Here is a 21172-nt window from a genome sequence, read left to right on the forward strand (position 1 = left end):
CTATTTAGAACTGGACGTGTAGGATAAGTTATGTCTGAACCTTTGACTTATCCAGCAGTATGAATGTATTCGTGTGGATGCTTCCTAAAATAAGTGTCAGTGAAAAACAATTAAACTTTACTGATAGCGATAATCTAAATGACAACACTCAAAGTAAACAGCATGGCAACTATCTAAAAGATCAATGTTACTCCTGATTTCTGAAAAAAAAAGACAAGTTTAAACACTTAAATTTCCTCAGAGGAAATAGGACACCAAACTATCCACCTTCTATTTGAGGGGGGATTGAGAAGGGATGCCACCACCCCCCTGCCATTTCCCCCTTCCATCGCCCGACATGGCCCTATGTCATATACCTAAATCAACAAACACTGGTTTGTTTAAAGAAATGTATTGTGAATCACGCAGTATGTGTTTTTGACTTCAAGTTCATGAAGTGTATGGTATAATATTATGTAGACATTATAGTGAATGAACACTGTAATATAATGAATTCTTAACGCAGTCAAAAATATAATAAATACACAATTCCTAAAAAAAAAAAAGCTTTGTTTGGCTGTTAGTTGCCTAGCAGAGCTGTTAATGCTAGCATTCACCTTCCATCACGCAACTATTGCGCCGCTTTTAGTAGCGGCTGCACACGCCCATAGTTTAAGTGCCTAGTTAGGCCCAGCACTGGGCCTACATGTGTGGAGCAGGATTAGAGGGTTGTAAGAGCGTTGAGCGAACTATTTCCGATGATAGCCGTTTATTTGTAAAGCACCATTTAATGTTCATATTTTCTTTATACTAAATGCTAGTTTGATCAGGTTTATTGATACTTACAAACCACTCACATATACAGTCCATTTGAACCCATCCACTACAAATACTCTTGTAAGTGTATGAAAATCCTTCATGGTTCAGAATATGTAGATCTATGCCTACACTTTAAAACGTTTTTTTGAAGTGAACACGCAGCCACACGCACACACACACCATTCACATTGTTTTTTGTTTTTTTTTACAGATCTACTACTGTCTCATCAACCTGCCACAAACAGTTAGAAATAGGCTTATTCATCCACAGTATATAATGCGTTAAGATTAACAGGCCACTTACGTAGTCACCTGTCTCTAGTTAATGACCACACTAGAAGGATCCTATTTGTTTTATCGATGAAGTGCCTGTCTGGGTGAGTTCGGCTGTCTTTATTAGAGCATGGTAACTCTACCTCAGCCTGCATAACCAACGTTTAAGCCACTAAGAGTGGATTTGACAGAAAGACCAAACTGAACTGAATAATAATAATAATAATAATAATATGGAATAGCAGATGCAGCTAAAAGGCTCATTTTAAAACTAAATTCAAGAGTTCAAGATGAGGCAGTACCCTATGTAACTAGGTCGCGCACCTAAACTGTTGTATAAAAAGCAGCCTGCCTGGAATAACAGAGGGGGGGGTAAGGGGTGACGGGTGTGGTTAAAAAACTCACCGCCACGAATCCTTTCTTTCCTCTTCTTGCTGCGTTCAAACAACAGCCTGCACATTAATCTGCTCCGTCGTCCCCACGACGCCTTTAAGGGGTTTTATAGACGTTGCCATGGAGACCAACCCGTTTTTACCGCACGAAGCATGCGCAGAAGACAGACGCGCGCGCACAAACACGCTAGCGCGGTGCCCGTTCGGATGTAATCCCTCCTGTAACCACAGTGTGGGTTCCAATGGCAGAGTGGCGCTGTTCGTCCGGTCGCCAAACGTACAGAGAGCGATTCCTTCGATAGATGTGTAATATCATAGTATTTAAACTAAAATACAGTACAGCGGTATAGTATAGTAATATTCATAAAACATAGATAGTTAGATAGATAGATAGATAGATAGATAGATAGATAGATAGATAGATAGATAGATAGATAGATAGATAGATAGATAGATAGATACTTTATTACTACCAAGCAACAATTTATTATAAAAGTTTAATAGCATCAATATATTATAGTATAATGTATTACATAATCTATAATAGAAAAATTATAATTTACTTATAATGATTATGAAGGTATTTATCAGTGCAACATATTTGTATAACTTATTGGTATACATGTGTTTAATTTCTCCAAATTGGCTACTATGATGTGAAGTTCCGTGTGGAAAAACATAAAACCTTTCGAAAAACACGAGTATTACTGTCTGGCATCCTCTGGGTCCAATATCTTTGCGTGAAAACAAAATAACGCGCAGGAATTCCATATACGTAATTTATGAATAAACCGTCGTCTTAAATCATCACTAAAAATCTACACCAGTTTAAACTGATAACAGATATTAACAGTTTTCACAGCTGTCACATTAGTAAATTGTATTATGCTATTAATGAATTGTTTTAAATCGATATTGCATACTAGAAAGAGAGGTCTTCCTTTAAAAAAGTGTCTTTATGGATATAATGGATACAATTATCTCTATACTTCTCTGTTGTGATCAACGATTCCAAAAGTGAAATCTTTCGAACACAAAACATAATTAGGGTAAAATATAATCTATGGCAGACATCCCTCGAAAACCAATTTTTTTTTTAAATAGAAATTTGACACAAGGAAAGCTGGAACCGCTGGTTCCGGGTCACACGCGCACAGCTTTCTGGGTATTGACGTTTTCTGTACTGTACTTCCGGTTTAAACGCTTCGCCAATTGAAACTTGGGAGACAGCATTTCCCACGTGTCCGCCATCGCTTTGGCGGACGGACACGCCCCTTCAGTGGGCGCACGCCTGATATTGCGCGTATGTCAACCTGTGACGGTGTTTTGAGGACTTGTTAAATGTTTACGAACCGCGCACGGCCGCCACGCACTTAAAAGAGCGCAGCCGTCTTTCTACCGATGGCTACTATCGTGACTTGCTCCGCGGGCGGAGCGGCTCAGACCGCGTCGGCGCGATGTTTCGTGTCTTATTTAAAGCGGCTGCCTCACTCCGCAGACTTGTACTCGTCCGCCTGCCGCAGACCCCCCGTGCGCCGCCTGAGCGCGTCCCCGGGAGCCGCGTGGTTCTCGCCCGGTAGCGGAGTGCGGTTCATGTCCCGTGGGACCGCAAGCAAATGCGCCACCGGGTTTACCAGAAGACGGGCCTGGGTGTTCACCGGAGCCGTGGCGGCAGCAGCGGCGGCGGCGGCGGCGTTCGCAGCCAACACCGGCCACTTTCTGCGCGCCGAGATGGCATCGAGGGTACCCAGCGTCGCGGAGGAGGAAGAGGGGGACATCCTGGACAGGTGTAAGAGGTTCATGTCCCCGCCGGTTTCCGACGTCCGCGTACTGCAGGAACGGAAAGGGGAGATGTGTACCCGGATGGAGATGCTGATCATGCAGACGCAGGCGGAGTTCTGCAGAGCCCTGGAGGAGGCGGATGGCGGGACGTTCAAGGTGGACCGGTGGGAGAGGAAGGAAGGTAGGTGGAAGCCGCGCGGCGCGCCGTCTGGCACGCGCCGTTGTCACTTTCACGCGCAAATGGCATCGCGTCAGGGTGATCAGCAGCTAGTACAGTACGCCACATAGGCAAGCAGCTCATATGCGTATGCACATAGCCAACCAGGCGTGGGTATGTGCAATAAGGGCAGCCATATGGACAATAATGCAGCTAGAAAAGCGCCGTGAAAATGCGATCCATCCACAGTCTTAACACATTTTACACAATGTTGATATCTATATAACACAAAACCTGTTTTGTATTGTATGCGCCCCGCTGGGGACAAATACAGTTGCTGACTGATTGATACATAAGTAAATATGCCGTGTTTGAGAGGTTCATCACATGATTTGTGTGGTAATTGAAATATATTATCATACCAAAACTAGTTTTCAAATAATACTACTTCAAATATTAGTATATATATTCACCTGGACCTCATTTTGTGAGAGATTCCCAGGTAATAGAGACTTGTTATCACTAATGTACACAACAAAATTGTGCATTAAACTACTGCCCAGCCCGAGGAATTCACTGGTATTGATAATGAAATTGGTATCTCTTGTCAATACCAGTGCTTGAAGACATCACGCTACACTACTTTTTCTTTTTTTTTCTTTTTTTTTCTTATGCTGTCAAACCATGTATTTTGTGCCTGGTAATTCCCAAACTTCAACAATGCCATCATGTTTTATAAGTAGAATGATTTTATTGTTGGTAACAACCAGACATCAACATAATACAATACATATAACGGCAGCATAGTGATTATTGTACTGGAACATGTACTTTGAAGCATTGCAATCGTTGGTAGACACACTTAACAGTTATTTTGTTGAAAAAATCAGCTTATCGGTCCTTTCTGCTAGAATTCGTCATCTCACTTGACTGGCTGTATCCTCCGCTGTGGAAAATCACTTTATGTTTATGCAACCTATGGAATCAATGAGAAGCACCACTGGCGCAGACCTTATTGCTCCAGTCGGTACCTCCTACTTCAGTATTGGTAGCCTTAAGTATCAGTACCTGGTATCCATCCGTATGTGCAATGGCGTGCCAAGACTATGCAGGTTTTTCTCTCTACTGATTGGTAGGAAGCAAAACCTGCAGAATCCTGGTACTCTATGGCACATGGTGGCCACTGGCCAGTATGAGGGCCAACATGTGGAATCTGCAGTTCACTCCTGTCTGATGGTGCTGACTTCCAGACACAGTAGGGCTTACTGAGCCAGAGAAAAAATACAGTGTACTACTGCAGCTTGTCGTGACAGTATTATATCATTATAGCAGTATAGAGAGTTTGATGAAATAATTTCATAATAATGACTGCGGTATATCCTAAACTACGTGACATTGTCCTGGCTGTAAATAAGAATATCCTCTATGGTTCATTGACTCATTGAATCAATTGAATTGAAATCGTTGAATTTAATGAGATGAGAAAACACGCGTTTCAGAGTGAATTAACAAAAAAATTATTTTCTATGTTTTCATGTTTATGTGTGTGTGTGTGTGTCAGGCGGTGGAGGAATCAGCTGTGTGCTGCAGGATGGAAAGGTGTTTGAGAAGGCAGGGGTCAACGTGTCGGTGGTGTTCGGGAATCTCACGGAAGAAGCTGCCAAACAGATGAGGAGCCGAGGGAAAGTCCTCAAAGGGAAAGATGGCAAGTCCTCTTTAAAGTGTGTTCAGCCGCGACCTCGTCTTTCAGCCCAAGATGGGGTTTTGGCTTGTATTTTACAAATTCATGATTTATGGTTTCCTCCCGTGGTGGGTTTCCTCCGGGTGCTCCGGTTTCCTCCCACAGTCCAAAGACATGTAGGTCAGGTGACTCGGCCATATCAAATTGTCCCTAGGTGTGAATGTGTGTGTATGTATCGGCCCTGTGATGGACTGGTGGCCTGTCCAGGGTGTCTCCCCGCCTGCCGCTCAATGGCTGCTGAGTTAGGCTCCAGTATCCCCGCGACCCTGAGAGCAGGATAAGCGGTTTGGGTAATGGATGGATGGATGGATGGATGGATGATAAAAACACAATGGACATTACACAACATTCTGAAAGCAGGAAGACTAACGGTGTCTAATACTGTAATATCTAGAAAGAAATATCTATGACTATCCTGTGCTTTTAGAAATATCTAATGGACATGAAGAAAATTAATTAGACTCTACTTTACTTCAGGGCACAGGATAATAAGTTTCATGCATTGTCTGATGAGTCTCATCTTTGACCTCTGCTCACTATGGGTTTCTTCTTTAGTTGGCAGTCATGGAGTTTAGGATTATTCACTGTCTTACATCAGTCTGGATGAGAAGATAAACAAAACGCATAAAATTTAAATTTGATAAACAGTTAAGATGTACTACATAATGTATTTCAGTGTTAACACATCATGCCCTTTCCATGCCTTCTCTCAGGTAAGTTGCCATTTTGTGCCATGGGCGTGAGCTCCGTCATCCACCCCAAGAACCCCCACATCCCCACTGTGCACTTCAACTACAGATACTTCGAGATCGAGGAGGAAGATGGTGAGTGTGTGTGTATTTGTGTGAATGAGTGAACATCAAGCCACAACGTCAGCAGTTGTATCTTGGTGTCAGTGACACCATTGAGGGTATGAATGAATGATAACCCTTGTCTGCCCCGGTTTTCTTGTGGTCATCTGTGCATGTGTGTGTGTGTTGCCCAGGCTCCAAGCAGTGGTGGTTTGGCGGAGGCACGGACTTGACTCCCATCTACGTGAACAAGGAAGACGCGTTCCACTTCCACAACACCCTGAAGAAGGCCTGTGACAAGCACCACCCACAGTACTACCCTGACTTCAAGAAATGGTACAGCCTGACTCCAACTAGTTTGGTCCTGTGTGTGTGTGTGTGTGTGTGTGTGTGTGTGTGTGTGTGTGTGTGTGTGTGTGTGTGTGTGTGTATGAGTAATCGCCTAAATGTGTGGATTTGCATGTATTTGTGTACACACTGGTGAGTGTACATGAGGATGTGTGCTTTATGTGGTTGCATTACTCAATATCTGTGCTTGGAGAGCGTACGTGACTAAGTGCATGTGTATGTTGGGGGGTGTCTGTGTGCACAGCGTGGTCAGATTGGGTGTATCCTCACTGTTAGAGGATGATAAGAGTAATTCCCTCCCTAAAATATCCAGATTGCAGGAGAACCGTTTGGGCAGAGGTCAACCCCAGATGATCTTACAGGACGATTAATGGTAGAGATGTGTCTCATCAACCCTCAACTTGGAATTACACTAGTCTTAAAAGATTTTCATGTAAACGAATGTCCTTTCTGTTACTTCTGATACTGTCACCTGTGTATTTAAAAGAATTTCTGACACGTCAGTGTCTTTTTAATGGCTAATGGTGAGAAGGACTGTCCCAAGAAAGATGATAGTTTTTACATCCTCACCTTAAGAGCCAGATGCAGAAGAAGGCAGGTTGCAGCGTGTTTTGAGAAAAAGCAAAGCCACTGTGGTTAAATATGCAGATGTGACAGAACAAGCTGGCAGAAGACATTTACCAACAGTTAGTAAAATATCAGTAAGTAAAACTCAACCATGTTTTTTGTTTGGCGGTGAGGCGGGTGCTGACACAACAGCACTGGTAACTCTGGTTAATTTATCCAGAAATTCTGCTATTTACCAGTATCACCACATGTCAGCAGGGGTGGAACTTGTGAAATTCGGGTGTTTACCGACTGTGCTTGTGCTGTAAAAACTTTACCGGCCCAAATAATAATTATAATATGAGTTTAAATGCCAAAAGGCTGAGCCTCATATAGTTTAATGATCCGTGGATAGCCAGTCCTTACCGAGTCCTCCAGCTCTCCACAAACATTCTCGCTTTTTTTCCCCCCTCATAATTTTTTGACATGGAGTTTCGTTGGTTGAGGCACTGGTGGCATATTCTCATATAATGTAGGGATGGTGAATTTCGTTTATCCTGATAGCTCTGTGTGGCTGTCACCTCCACTGAAACATGTCATGGCGGCTGAAAGCTATCCTTTGTCAACACACTTGGCAAGACCGTCCTGTGAGTGTTTTGATCGGTCAAGAACTGCTAATTGGCTGACTGATTCCATTCAATTGGCTGATTGGTTTTCCGTATACAGTAAGGGTGGGGGATTGGGCCAACATTTTCAGTCAGCGTATATATGTTTATTTTTATCATGTAGCGGGGCATCCGGGTAGCGTAGCAATCTATTCTGTTGCCTAATAGCACAGGGATCTCCTGTTCGGGTCCCCGTGTTGCCTCCGGCTTGATTGGGCGTCCCTGCAGACACAATTGGCCGTGTCTGCGGGTGGGAAGCCGGATGTGGGTATGTGTCCTGGTCGCTGCACTAGCGCCTTCTCTGGTTGGTCGGGGCGCCTGATCAGGGGGGAGGGGAAACTGGGGGGAATAGGGTGATTCTCCCACACGCTACATCCCCCTGGTTAAACTCCTCACTGTCAGGTGTGGAGTCCCCCTGGCAACTCCACATGTATGGGAGGAGGCATGTGGTAGTCTGCAGCCCTCCCCCCGGATCAGCAGAGGGGGTGGAACAGCGACCAGGATGGCTCAGAGAGCAGGATGATTGGCCAGGTACAATTGGATAGAAGAAAGAAAAAGGGGGGGGGATAATTGGATGTAGGAGGTAGAGTGAAATCGACTAGTGGATGTAGGAGGTAGAGTGAAATCGACTAGGTGTATTCCAGAAAGCGGGCTTAGTGAAAACTCTGGAGTTTGTTAACCCTGAGATGAGAGAAACTCTGGGTTTTCTGCCCCAGAAAGAGCGGTAACTCTAACTCAGGGTTAGGGTTACCTCTCTTTCTGGAACGGAAAACCCAGAGTTTCTCTCATCTCAGGGTTAACAAACTCAAAGAGTTTTCACTAAAGCTGCTTTCTGGAATACACCCCTGTTGACTCTGATTTTGGGAGGATACAACAAAGGAGTAGGAGGTGTGTTTTCTTTGTATTGAACAGACACTGTCTGTCCACAGGTGCGACAACTATTTCTACATCCGTCACAGAGGAGAGACTCGGGGCATAGGAGGCATCTTCTTTGACGACTTGGACTCGCCAACTCAGGAGGACGCGTTCAGCTTTGTCAAGAGCTGCGCGCGCACCGTGGTGCCCTGCTACCTGCCCATCGTGTACAAACACCTCAACGACTCGTTCACCGCCGAGGAAAAGGACTGGCAGCAGGTGCGGCGAGGCAGGTGAGGGCAAAGGTCAAGGCTGGGTTTGACTTAAGAGCCTTTTTCCTAAGAACCAACCTCTGTCTTAGCTGTTGTTGTCGTCGGTATTTCTCACAAATAAATCGTTTGCTGCTGTCCGAACACCTCGACTCCTTCTGCTTTACATATCAGCCATTCTGTCAAACAATACTTACACATAGGGGTGTAATGAAATATCAATACACTAGAGTATCATGATACTATCTTTCATAATATTGTATTGATTTCCCAGAGACGTGACACCAGCGCTACTTCATAGTGTAGTTTCATCTCTGACCCCTAGGTGGCAGGTGCCGTGTTGTAACAAGGCTGTGCAGAACCACAGCGACAGCAGGCGTTGTCAGTGCAACAGTGGATGTGGCTCTGATTTTATGCATATTGAAGTAATTTCTGTACGACATTTTTCTAAAATTTCGAGAAGATAAGCTGTACGTTATTAATCGTTGTGGGATCAGACCTGTTTGTGTTATCTGTAAAATGAAATCAATGAATTATTTAAGCAGGTAAAATCAAGTTATTAAAGTCATACAAGTCACTTTTAATCATGTAGCATTTTAAATGATTCTTACAATAGAATAAAGTAGAATAGAATCATTTTATTTTTCTAAAGGGAGCTTCATCATAATAAATAGCCGATACTACTTTTCATTTGGTATGTTATTAATCGGCGCATGGTGGCGCAGTGGTTAGCGCGGTCGCCTCACAGCAACAAGGTCTTGGGTTCGAGCCCTGGGGTAGTCCAACCTTGGGGGTTGTCCCGGGTCATCCTCTGTGTGGAGTTTGCATGTTCTCCCTGTGTGTTTCCTCCGGGTGCTCCGGTTTCCTCCCTCAGTCCAAAGACATGTAGGTCAGGTGAATCGGCCGCACTAAATTGTCCCTAGGTGTGTGTGTGTGTGTGTGTGTGTGATGGCCTGGCGGCCTGTCCAGGGTGTCTCCCCGCCTGCCGCCCAATGACTGCTGGGATAGGCTCCAGCATCCCCGCGATCTTGAGAGCAGGATAAGTGGTTTGGATAATGGATGGGAAATCCATCCTTTGCATTTAACCGATCCTAGCCATGTAGCTAGGAGCAGTGGGTAAGCCACCGTGCAGCGCCCAGGGACCAACTCCAGGTCTTCTTGCCATAACTCAGCCAGGGGTACTGACTGGAGTATTATCCAATGCATGTCTTTTGATGGTGGGGGGAAACCGGAGCACCCGAAAGAAACCCACGCAGACACTAGAAGAACATGCAAACTCCACACAGAAAGGACCTGGGACGGCCTGGGGTTCGAACCCAGTACCTTCTTGCCGTGAGGCAACAGTGCTAACCACTGGGCCTCCGTGCTGCCAAAATACTGTGATATAGATGACAATGTTTGTCGTATATCACAATACACTGAATCGTGACTCTTGTATCGCGGTATGAATGGTGTCATCATATTCTTGCCAATACACTTGCCCAATTCATATGGCCTGTTTCACACGTAAAAATACAATGCCATTTACGTGAGGTAGAAGAACATAAAAGATGCAGCCTTTACCTTTTAAATTGAAGAATATGTGCTGGTGACATGCATGACGTGGGTCGTGTGCGTCTGTGTTGTAGGTATGTGGAGTTTAACTTGGTGTACGACAGGGGAGTGAAATTCGGCTTGGCCACCCCTGGCTCCAGAATTGAGAGCATCCTCATGTCCCTGCCGCTAACTGCCAGGTAAGCACACCTGTGTCTGTACATTAATCATTTAGAGTGTGTGTGTGTGTGTGTGTGTGTGTGTGTGTGTGTGTGTGGGCACGTTACATGGTGACCAAACTCCCTCCTTCTCCTCAGGTGGGAATACATGCACGAACCTACCAAAAGCTCCCCAGAGGCGGAGATGCTGGAGGTGTTGAAAAACCCCAAAGAGTGGGTGTGATGGGATGGTTACCGTGTCTGCCTGTCTCTATGGGAACAGCATCCACAAAAACACCTTCAACATATCTTTTCAGCTGTGAGCTGATGGTCTATATCAGCAGCAATTTACACTTTTTTTTTTTTTTTTTTTTGGTCAGACACAAATTAAGGCTCAGCTTCCACTTCCCAAAGTGGTCAATGTTTATGCGCACTGTTGTTATTTTTCTGTTAATTATTCTTGTTTTTGCTGTTTCTTATGATTGCTAGCATCCCCTTTACGTCCCCTTTAGCAGCGTTTTCACTGTTTGCATGATGATTAAAAACCTAAAATTTGGGGGATCCGAGTAGCGTAGCGGTCTATTCCGTTGCCTGCCAACACAGGGATCTCTGGTTCGAATCCCCGTCTTGCCTCCGGTTTGGTCGGGCATCCCTACAGACACAATTGGCCGTGTCTGCGGGTGGGAAGCCGGATGTGGGTATGTGTCCTGGTCACTGCACTAGCGCCTCCTCTGGTTGTTCGGGGGGGTAGCGTGATCCTCCCACGCGCTGAAACTCCTCACTGTTAGGTGAAAAGCGGCTGGCGACGCCACATGTATGGGAGGAGGCATGTGGTAGTCTGCAGCCCCCCCCGAATCGGCAGAGGGGGTGGAGCAGCAACCGGGACGGCTCGGAAGAGTGGGGTAATTGGCCAAAAAGTACACTTGGGGAAAAAATGGGAGGGGAGGGGAGCTAAACCTAAAATTGAATCAAGAAGGCTGTTAGTTTTTGTTTTTTTACTTGATTTTAAATAATGATTTAAGACTTTTATTTTGGACCCGTGGACACTTTATTTAATATCGTGAGTGTTTTCTGTGCCTGGGTCTTGGTGCTGTATTCTGCCCCCCCCCCCCCCCCCACTAACATGGCACAGAAATGGAAAGAAAATAAGGACAAACTGAACCACTAGATGTACACTCTGTCAGGGATACCAGATGTTAATAAATCTGTTTTTTAAACTTTCAACTGGTCTGGCCAGAACAATGCTTTCCTTTTTAAGGTGATATATTAAATAAAGAGTTTTTCGTGTTTAGTCCCAGTCACTTGTGGCTGATGAGTCACTTCACACCCAACTTGGTTTGTTTTAACATTTAAAACAGCTGGGCCTTTTTCCCTACAGAAGGTGGACATGGTCTCCAGGTCAAAGCGGTTATTTGTGGACTTCCGAAATAAACTGATCTATGCGTCAGGGGGTTTCTTGAGATTTAAAGCAGACTTAACATTTACATTCAAAGAGCTTTAGTCAGTTTTACACACACACACACAAAAAAAGAAAATGGGTACAAGATCTTTTTTTTTTTTGCTCCTGCACTTCCAGATTAGGAAGCAAAGCAGGTTTTATTTTTTTTATTACAAATTAAATCAAGCTTCTGCACATATTTAAGGATTTTTAAACCAATTCCCTTGCATTTGGTGTTATTCAAAGGTTCAACATTTGCGTGTCTAATAAGGCATCATTACAAACAGGACTTCATCAGTAACAGTGCACAACACCTGACCCAGACCTGCAAAGCTCAGATCAAGGCCACCACGAATGAACAAGTGCTGAGGGTTCACAGGTCAAAAACTCGAGAACAAAACTAACAAAACAACAGTGCTCAAAGTCTCGTGTTCACAATAGAAATGTACAACATCAGTATCAACGAATATCAGGCAGATATATTTGGTTTCCAAAAATGTCTGCAGCTTTATTGCATATTGAGATGAGATTTTCCTGTTAGAGGCGTTAACAGTGACTTGGTTATTGCTGAGAGAGAGAGAGGGAGGCATCGAAGACACAAAAACTCGAATCTGCCCTCGTTTTCAACACAGACAGCTCAGTTTCAGTGATAAGCACAGCACCTTCATTGGCCACCATATACAGTAACATTAGGCTCAATGCATCCGCTGCATTCCTCTGCAGTAAAAAAATATTAGCACTCTCGTGTATAGGTACAATATACACATTTATATACATTACACATGCTAAACATAAGCTCTGTCCATATTTATTACCTACCGCATGCTTCCCCTTCACTAATGAATAGGGTTTCCACATCCTATCCTATACCTCTTCTCATCGGTTTCTGTTGTGTTCCTATATTTGTTGCATAGCCTGATACAACAGTCTTTAGTGACGTCACATTATCTAATAAGAAAAAGCAGCACAGCACAAGTTAATGAGGCCCGACTTGTGCCAGGGACACGCTACACAAGCTTAAAGCCAAATTTAGCGACGATTTGGCCATCGTGTATGATTTTCGGGATCAAGCGGAATACGCGCTGATCCGGGGCGGTCAAGCTTGACGGTCACAAGAATAATTCTAGTGTGTGAAGGTTAAAGACTGATCTGTCGCCATCCTGGATGGTCGAGATTCACATTATAACATCAAGCATGTTCTGGACAAGTCTTTGCATACTTCTGAAAGTGTTAGCTGGTCATAGACACCAACTGGAAACAGTGTGAGAGAAGAGGGAAAAGAGAAAAAAAACCCACAGGAAGTGGGTGAGGGCATGCAAGAAAGATGGTGGAGCTGGAGAAAAAGATGGAAGCTGTGTCTGGAACCATTCCCTCCTTCAATCATTCACCACTCCCTACATATGTACCACTCAATGGAATAGGTTACTACAGCGAGTAACAAATGGTGATTTCGGACAGTACTGGATCATCATTTTGTGCCTTCTCTTCCTGTCAGCGGTATTTGACAGAGAAGAGTGCACGAGCAGAGCGGAGAAGAGGTGAAGCATTGCATTGTGGTACTTTTAGCATAAAGCAGTGTACATGTGTTGGACACTACATTTTAAGTTGCATTGTGGGAGTTTTCGAGGGTGTTACATACTAAATGCATTCTACAGTCAGATTTCGGACACTCAAACAGATATGAGGAAGGTGAATACTTGAAGTGCACTAGCTCTAAAAAAGGAGCGATTTCAGACACAGGTGGAGATTAAACAGCGAGTGGATTGGAGCAGAGAGGTGGAGGAACATTTGGCGAAACAATGACAATAATACGAGTGCCTCAATAACATCAACTCAAAAAATGATCACAACAGCACCAACAAAGAAACAAGTGTGGCTGATATCTTGTCATAGCACCGTTTCTGTTCTCACAAGATTATAAGGGATTTTTTTAGTGTCCAGTCTTTCCCCTGTCTTAATGCTTCTGCTTCAAGGAACCATATAGTCATCGTTGTGTGTGTTTTCATCTCTAAGGTTTGAAAAACTAGAAATCTGTCACTGCCAGTTGAGCTGTGCCGTCTTGCCTGATTTAAGTTCCCGTTTGGAGGTGACGGTGTACCTCAGCAACAGGTCTTTGCAGCATCTATGCAGCTGCGGAGAGGGCTACGCCACAGCCTACGTTCACCTCCTCCAAACTGTAACTGTGCATAGAGGCTACGTAGGCTATACTGACAGCAAAAGCTGTGATTAGCTTGCGTGGGCCACTTTGCATTTCCTGCTACATGTTTCCTCTGCTGGCACCCTGCTGTTCATCCATCTCTCACATTTGCCGAACAAACATGACAAATTCCCCCATCTTCTCGCCTCAACCTGTTCAGTGGTTTCAGAGACCATCTCCTATTCTGACCTACCTTTCTCCCTCTCAATACTGCTGACAAAGTTAGCTCTTTTTACTCATCTAGCAAAGCCGCTTCCATTGCAAACCTTCTCTTTGCTGCCATTGTTACCAATGAACGTGAGCGAATATAAGTACAGGTAGCTCAGGTTCTTCTTATAGACAAGATGCACGACACTGCCATCTAGTTTTGCGGTGGTGCTATAACAGTCTACGGGTTATGTGTATGCAGTAGTGTAAATAAATCGCAACGCCATGGGCACCTACAGTGTACCTACGGTGTACCTATGCAATCACCTCGACACAAGAGCATAAATTAGAAATTTTTCTTGTCTACTATGATTTGAAATGTCTTCTAGTGTGTCCCCGGCGTTACACAAGCTAATTTGCTGTAGGGGAACAACGGAAATCAGAGGAATGGTGTGGTTTTTTTTGTTTGTTTTGTTTTTTGTTGTTTTTTTTGTTGTTTTGTTTTGTTTTTTGTTTGGGTTTTTTTTGTTTTGTTTTTTGCAGTATCCAAGCAGGGACTGAGTAAATGTCACCCGCCCTGAGAAGGACTCAGGGTGCCCGACCGATGTTTGAGTATTCAATGTCAACACACAAACAACGCTGGGCCAGATCCAGGTCCATGTGTACAGAGCAAGTGGCCTTCACTGACCATAATATGGGCGTGCGGGACACACACACTCACACAAAACAAATATTAGCACTCTTCTATACGACTTCTCTATCTTTATGATTCCTATACCGGAGAACCGTTCATAAAACACGCCTGTACATTTTGAAATGTTTTCCTCTCGTAACAGCAGTGATCAGTATCCATCCCCATCCCCCGTCTCTCAACGCTCTGCTCTCTGTTTTGCTTTCAGAGTTGACTGATTTGGTACTGTCTAATAATGTGGAAGCGCTCTGAGGAAAGTGGACATAGGTCTCTGTGTGGTTTGGTATTGCAATATCATTGGTACCATCTTCAATGTCACTCTGAGTTGTTAGTGCAAGTTTCAACAGCGCTGGTTCCAGCAAAGATTGACATTATTCCATTGAACAGACAGCTAATGCAGCGCATCTGTTTGAGTTCTGTAGGGGGGAATGATCCCATGGCCATGGCATTGCTAAATGATAAGGAGGTCATAGGAAAGGTTAGGGCATTTGTCAGGGTGGCAGAGTGACAGAAGTGGCTTACTTCCCATGGCCAGTGTTTCCACTGGGGGCACTGTTGTTGACTATATCGTCATACTGAGGGGGCGGTTCTGTCTCTATATGGACGTCAGCATGGCCCACGGCTTCCTCGTAGGAAGGGGGAGGGTCTCCAGCGCTTCCTCTTCCTGACGTGATCTCCGAGCCCGGATAGGCTGGGCTGCTGTGGACGCTGAGCTCTGACTGGTCACCATGGTGGTATTCCCTCCCCCACTGGTCCATAGAGACCACCGACAGGCCGGGGTCGTGACGTGAGTGGCTCATGCCAGGACTTTGCTCTGAGCGCTTGCGGGAGTGGCAGCGCCACACGGTGATGGCCACCGCAGCGATGAGCAGCACGACCAATAGCAGCGGCACAATCAAGTAGAGGGAGTGGACTCCGCCCACCACAGACTCCAGCCCTTTGGGTGAGCTGCTCTCCCGTGTGTACTCCTCCCAGAAACGCTGCTGCAGCCGATTAGAAGAGAGACAGACACAGCATCAGACCAATTACAAAGCAGAAAGCATTCGCCACAGTGCACTCAAGCCAACCACATCGAAGCCATTTAAGAAAAAGTTTTGTGAATAGTTTTTAAACAAACAATTCATGGTACACGTTGTTTACTCTGCAAATACCTTCTATCAGGAGTCATACAAAACAACGGAAGCAGAGAGCAGACCCTAGCAAACATCAACAACAACAGCCAGCATCCACATGACTGCACGTGTTTGCTCACTGCAAACCTGCTGAGCAGTTTTACTATTATGTCTCTCCCCCGCACAGGCACTCAGCTGTTCTTCCTGCTGATAATCATCACATCCTGGAAAACCAACTACATTCCACAGGCTAACATACTTGGAGTTGGATTTCAGTGCTGGATCCACACAATGCACGTAGGTGTGTGTGTGTGTCTGTGTGTGTGCGTCTATATTCCTATCTAGTCATACACAGATTTGGCTTGACTTTTTTCACTGTGTGTGTTTGTGTGTAGACTTCGGAGGAGGTAGTGTGTGACTTAATTCAACTGAACTTTTTCAGTTTAGTGAGTCACTAATTCCAGTGACTAACTCAAAAGAAGGAATATACCTAAATTTCTAAATTCAACATATTGGTTAATGGATTGCTTATTTTGTGTGTGTGTGTGTGTGTGTGTGTGTGTGTGTGTGTGTGTGTGTGTGTGTGTGTGTGCGCGCGCGCGCGTGCACATGTGTACGCATGCATGTTTGCAAACATCCATGGACCTGCTCACCGTCTTCTCGTTGTCCTCAAAGGCCTCACGGGCTTCCTCGTAGTCGCACACCTCCTCGTGGCACTCCCTCTGGATGTTGCCCTGTTTCAGCTCCTCCAGCATGAAGTTGGCCCTGGGGAGCCGCCGCAGCAACGAATGAGCTGTGTCTGCTGGCAGGAACACTGCAGGGAGGGGGAGGAGGAGGTGAACAAAAGGATGAGTGGAAGGAAAGGTGGAGGCAGAGAAGGTAAATGGAAGTAGAGGAGGAGGAGGTGGAGAGAGACAGAGAGGAAGGAGAGAAAAAGAATCAAAGAAAGGAAGAAAATGTGTGTTGGGATAAGAAAGGGAGTGAAAGGTTAAAAAGAAAAAGAGGTACAGAAGGGTGAGTCAGCAGGAAGCCCAGTTGGATGGGGTAGAAGATGAGGAAGAAGCCAGGAGAAGAAGTTAAGTAAATTATAGAATTGAAAGAGCAGCAGGGTGGAGGAGGGGAAAAGGGGAGGAAAGAGTTAGACGCAAAAAGACAGAATGATAGCGAGAGAGAGAATGAAAAAAAGCCGGTGGAGGAGAGCCAAGCATTGCCCACTAACTGCATTTCAGCATAAAAACAAAAGCCCCTTTGATTAAGACACCCATTCCTGGACAAATGATAGAGAAACTAGATGAAGAGAGAGAGGAGAGAGAAACAGACAGAGCACTGCTCTGTCTCCCACAGCCAGAATGAGAGTGGGATGGAAAGAGCAGGAAAACATATGGAAGGCACACGGCAATATCTGATTCATAATGGCAGGGATCTGGTCAGGGAGAAGCGCAAAAAAAAAAAAAGGAAACTGCAGACGAAAAGCAGGAAAACAGGAAATACCTCTTGAAAAGAATGGGAATTGTGTGTTCTTTAAAAAAATAAAAAAGCAAAACCTGAAATATCACATTCCAATGACTCACTATTGTTCAAACACAATTTATCTTGACCCGAAACGGTCACACCACACATAAAATGTAGGACACCTTTGGAGGAAACTGCCTTATGAAATGTCTGACTGCTGACCTCATGGTGAGCATCTGTCCGTCTGTAGATGATTGTACTTACATTTACCATTCCCCATCATTCCTGCAGGTCTGTTGGGGGTGATTTATCTGTAAAAAAAACAAACAGACACAAACACATGGCTGAGATTCATTCCCAACATTCAACATGTTAGCACACGTTATTTGAGGGAGGGGGGGGGGATAATCCGGTTCTTCTTTTAAACTCTCACAAAAAACAAAAAAAAAAGTTAAAAAAAAGGGAGGATAATTCTAAAGCCAAAGTAGTCCTGAGCGATACGGGAAATATTGTCATGACAATCATATGGACTTTTACACAATACTGACAACATCTACTTACATATGTGAAAATACCATATTCAAGAACCCAGTTCAACCATCCTATTGAACTCTTTGGTAAAGCGTAACATCAAACAAAATCAGTTTTCACCCTCACACTATTTCGGACCTCATTTTGTCAGAAATTTTAGGAAATAGATTGTCGTTATCATTAATGTGGAAAATGAATTGTGCATCGTGATTTGAAAATATCACAATTTCATCCCGAAACAATAACATCGAAAGACCATAACAGTGAATTATTACTCAGCCCTAATTCAAAGTGGACATGGGTGGGATGGGGAGGGGGGGGATTGTAATAACTAATCCCATAATGCTATTGGCTTCACACTGTCGGGAGGGGGGGGGGGAGTAATGGGAGGTAAACCGTCCCGGGCGGTGCACTGTGAACAATACGAGGCGTCCGTGACTGACTGCAGCTGAACGACCAATGGCTGCTGGTGATGACAGAGGTTTCACCGAAAATAGACCCCGGCGGAAACAAAACAAAAAAAACAAAACAAACAAAAGAAAAAAAATCCCCCACACGGTGCCGCCGCCGCCCCGTTAGATAAACGACAACCCGAGGGAGAAGGAGGATCAACTGACGAAGACTTACCGTTAACCCTCATCACCAGCGGCGGTAACTGAAGGGTTTACTGGAATTTGACGTGGGCGACCGCAGGGAATAAAGCGCTGACAGACGCGTTTGCGTTTCTAACGTTGAGGGGGTAATGCCGTCCGTTATCGCGCATGCGCGGGGTAAGTGTTGGGGACCGGTATGTGGGTTAGGATTCCTCTGGATGTGGATTTCCAGTAGGACGTTTGAACGGACTGGGACGGGCCGTCAGAACACCGGGCTGGTTTTACAGAGCCTCCTGAGTCCTTCGTGGCCGCGAAGGAAACCGGGCTGCGAGCGAAACCATCTGTCCCTGCCGGGCAAACGGCTAAAACAACGCGGAACGGCCGTCACACGGTCGGATAACCCAGAAATAAACTTTATTTACCTGGTTTCTTCTCCCAGCTGGACCCGGTCGCTCCCCTGGTCGCCTGTTGTCCAAAATGCGGCCACGCATGCGCACAACACCGTTTGCGTAGCGGATCTTTTTAAAGTGACAGTCCGAATATTTAGACCCACCCTGTGCTGATTAAAGGAGCATACCGGCGTTTTGCACATGTTAGCCCGTTTCCCTCAAACAGTGTATGGTTCACATTACTCCAGACCAGTTCCCTAAGCATATCATAAGTGTTGTAGATTTTGTTTTGAATGCTTTTCTGCCGTCTCCCAGACAGCCACCGACTTGCAATTCATTTTCAGGGCGGCATGAAAATCAACTTGCAGAGACTTGGAACTTCCTTGAGCTAGGTATAATCCATCACAGTGAATATGTAGTCAACTTTATTTTGTCAAAGTTACGTCATTGCTGCGGGATAATGCAGTTGAAAGTGGAGAGTACAAACAAAGGGCAAAGCAGAAGTCTCTGGAAGTCTCTGAATAGGCATAGTATCTATGACCCGCCAGCTTCTCTCGCTGACTTTTTTTTCATCAAAAGTCATTGCCCTGTTGTAGTCTATGATGGTTCATTTCAATAAGTCCTCACCAAATGTCAAACCAAAGGAGTTCGTTACCCAGACCACGCCATATGCCGTTTAAGAGTCTATTCTGACAAGTACTTGATTAACCAATGTGTTTCATCCTTTCAAAGGAAAAGAGGTTGCATGACACCCAGATAGCATCCGGATGTGGGCCACTTCAGGCACTGATGCGGCACTTCTTCTGGCCCTGACAAAATGGATGTGAGCCTGAAGTGGCCCATATGTATAATAGCAAATATGGCCCAAATATGCCAAATCAAATGTAGGCCTTTTTTGGCAAAGATGCGGTGCTCTCGGCAACATGTCATCTGGATGTGACCCTGAAGTGGCCCGTGTGGTAAATGATGAATATGGCCCAAATATCACAAAACTAATATGGGCCACATTTGGCAAATATGCGGCACATGTGGCATTGCTATGGCTTGGTTCTGGCCCAGATCTGGCAAACAGGAGCGGACCGCTCAAGTGCCATCATTCCATGCAGTATGTGGGCCGGATGAAGTGTCGGTGTGGGGCGGCTCTGGGCCACAGCAATTTTGTTATCTGGGCATGCCTCTACCATCAACACTGATATGTATCCCCCCAATTCATTACCACCTGCATGGCAAGCATAGGGAAATGACCTTTGGCATTGTGAAGTTTTATGCAATAACTTGGGTGATTGAGATTATTTTTTGAATGAAGGATCAGACTTATGTATACCTTCACATATGAAACAACGCAATATTTTGATTGTTACTTAAATATTACCTATTACATTTTTTTCATTTTACCACTGAAATTCGTGTCATTTTCAATGCAGAAATATATGTTGTGAACCTTTGCATCTCTTAGTATTGTTAGGAAACCCAAGGGTTTGCCAAGACACATGCCAAAATGTCAACAAGGAGAACACCTGCATGTATTTCTCCCACCTCAAGCGCCACCTCTACTGTGAATATTATAAATATAATCAGCAAAATAACAGTAAAAATGCATATATTTAGTTTTCAATCCCTGTTCCCTGATTAATTTTTGTATCACTTGTACGTCAATCAGGAGTCATTTTGGTAGGATTTTGATATCAGAAAAAAACAATAATTATTGGGTTGCTTTAGGGCACTTTTCGTTTTCTTTGTCAAATAATTTCAGTCCTCCAATCAAAGCAGTGAAATCTGCAGATGAGATGATAAGAAACGTTTACATGCCGGCCAGAGAAACCACGGCAGGCTGGCGGCTGTTCTGATCACCTGACAACAGTATTGTGTTACCTTAAGACCAGTCTGCTGTGTGTGCTAACCCAGGACCCCCCGCCCTCTCTCGGTCTGTCTCTCTCTGTATGTCTGTCTGTCTGTCTCTCTCTGTATGTCTGTCTGCTCTGTCTCTCTCTGTATGTCTGTCTGTCTGTCTCTCTCTGTATGTCTGTCTGTCTGTCTCTGTCTCTCTCTGTATGTCTCTGTCTGTCTGTCTGTCTGTCTGTCTGTCTGTCTGTCTGTCTGTCTGTCTGTCTGTCTGTCTGTCTGTCTGTCTGTCTGTCTGTCTGTCTGTCACTCTCTCTCTCTGTGTCTCTCTTCCTGTTTCTGTCTGTCTCTCTTTGTCTCTCTTCCTGTTTCTGTCTGTCTCTCTCTGTCTGTCTGTCTGTCTGTCTGTCTGTCTGTCTGTCTGTCTGTCTGTCTCTCTTTGTCTCTGTCTCTCTCTCTGTCTGTCTCTCTT

At 44.8% G+C, this 21172-nt stretch overlaps 2 protein-coding genes across 2 annotated transcripts; one reads left to right on the top strand and one right to left on the bottom strand.

The window, feature by feature from the left end:
• Positions 1-2754: 2754 nt before the first annotated feature.
• cpox (coproporphyrinogen oxidase) lies at positions 2755-11598 on the top strand. Its single transcript, XM_056277577.1, has 7 exons — positions 2755-3426; positions 4964-5107; positions 5857-5967; positions 6129-6270; positions 8423-8641; positions 10246-10350; positions 10468-11598. The coding sequence occupies exons 1-7, from the start codon at positions 2865-2867 to the stop codon at positions 10550-10552; spliced, it is 1368 nt and encodes a 455-aa protein (XP_056133552.1). The 5' UTR covers positions 2755-2864; the 3' UTR covers positions 10553-11598.
• A 276-nt stretch (positions 11599-11874) lies between these two features.
• prrg1 (proline rich Gla (G-carboxyglutamic acid) 1) lies at positions 11875-18952 on the bottom strand. Its single transcript, XM_056276556.1, has 4 exons — positions 18892-18952; positions 17610-17656; positions 16547-16707; positions 11875-15764 (listed from the first exon to the last, which is right to left on the bottom strand). Exons 2-4 carry the CDS (start codon positions 17626-17628, stop codon positions 15300-15302), a joined length of 645 nt encoding a protein of 214 aa, XP_056132531.1. The 5' UTR covers positions 17629-17656; positions 18892-18952; the 3' UTR covers positions 11875-15299.
• Positions 18953-21172: the final 2220 nt, after the last annotated feature.

Source organism: Lampris incognitus, chromosome 3, assembly GCF_029633865.1.
Source record: "Lampris incognitus isolate fLamInc1 chromosome 3, fLamInc1.hap2, whole genome shotgun sequence".
In the NCBI taxonomy this organism is placed as follows: domain Eukaryota; kingdom Metazoa; phylum Chordata; class Actinopteri; order Lampriformes; family Lampridae; genus Lampris; species Lampris incognitus.

What these genes read in the sequence shown, in the direction of transcription:
- cpox (XM_056277577.1), top strand. Translation starts at nt 2,865, where the DNA reads ATGGCTACTATCGTGACTTGCTCCGCGGGCGGAGCGGCTCAGACCGCG. An exon ending in AGTCCTCAAAGGGAAAGATG is followed by an intron (nt 5,108 to 5,856) that starts GCAAGTCCTCTT and finishes GCCTTCTCTCAG; the next exon opens with GTAAGTTGCCATTTTGTGCC. An exon ending in CGAGATCGAGGAGGAAGATG is followed by an intron (nt 5,968 to 6,128) that starts GTGAGTGTGTGT and finishes TGTGTTGCCCAG; the next exon opens with GCTCCAAGCAGTGGTGGTTT.
- prrg1 (XM_056276556.1), bottom strand. An exon ending in TTGAGGACAACGAGAAGACG is followed by an intron (nt 15,765 to 16,546) that starts GTGAGCAGGTCC and finishes AATCGGCTGCAG; the next exon opens with CAGCGTTTCTGGGAGGAGTA.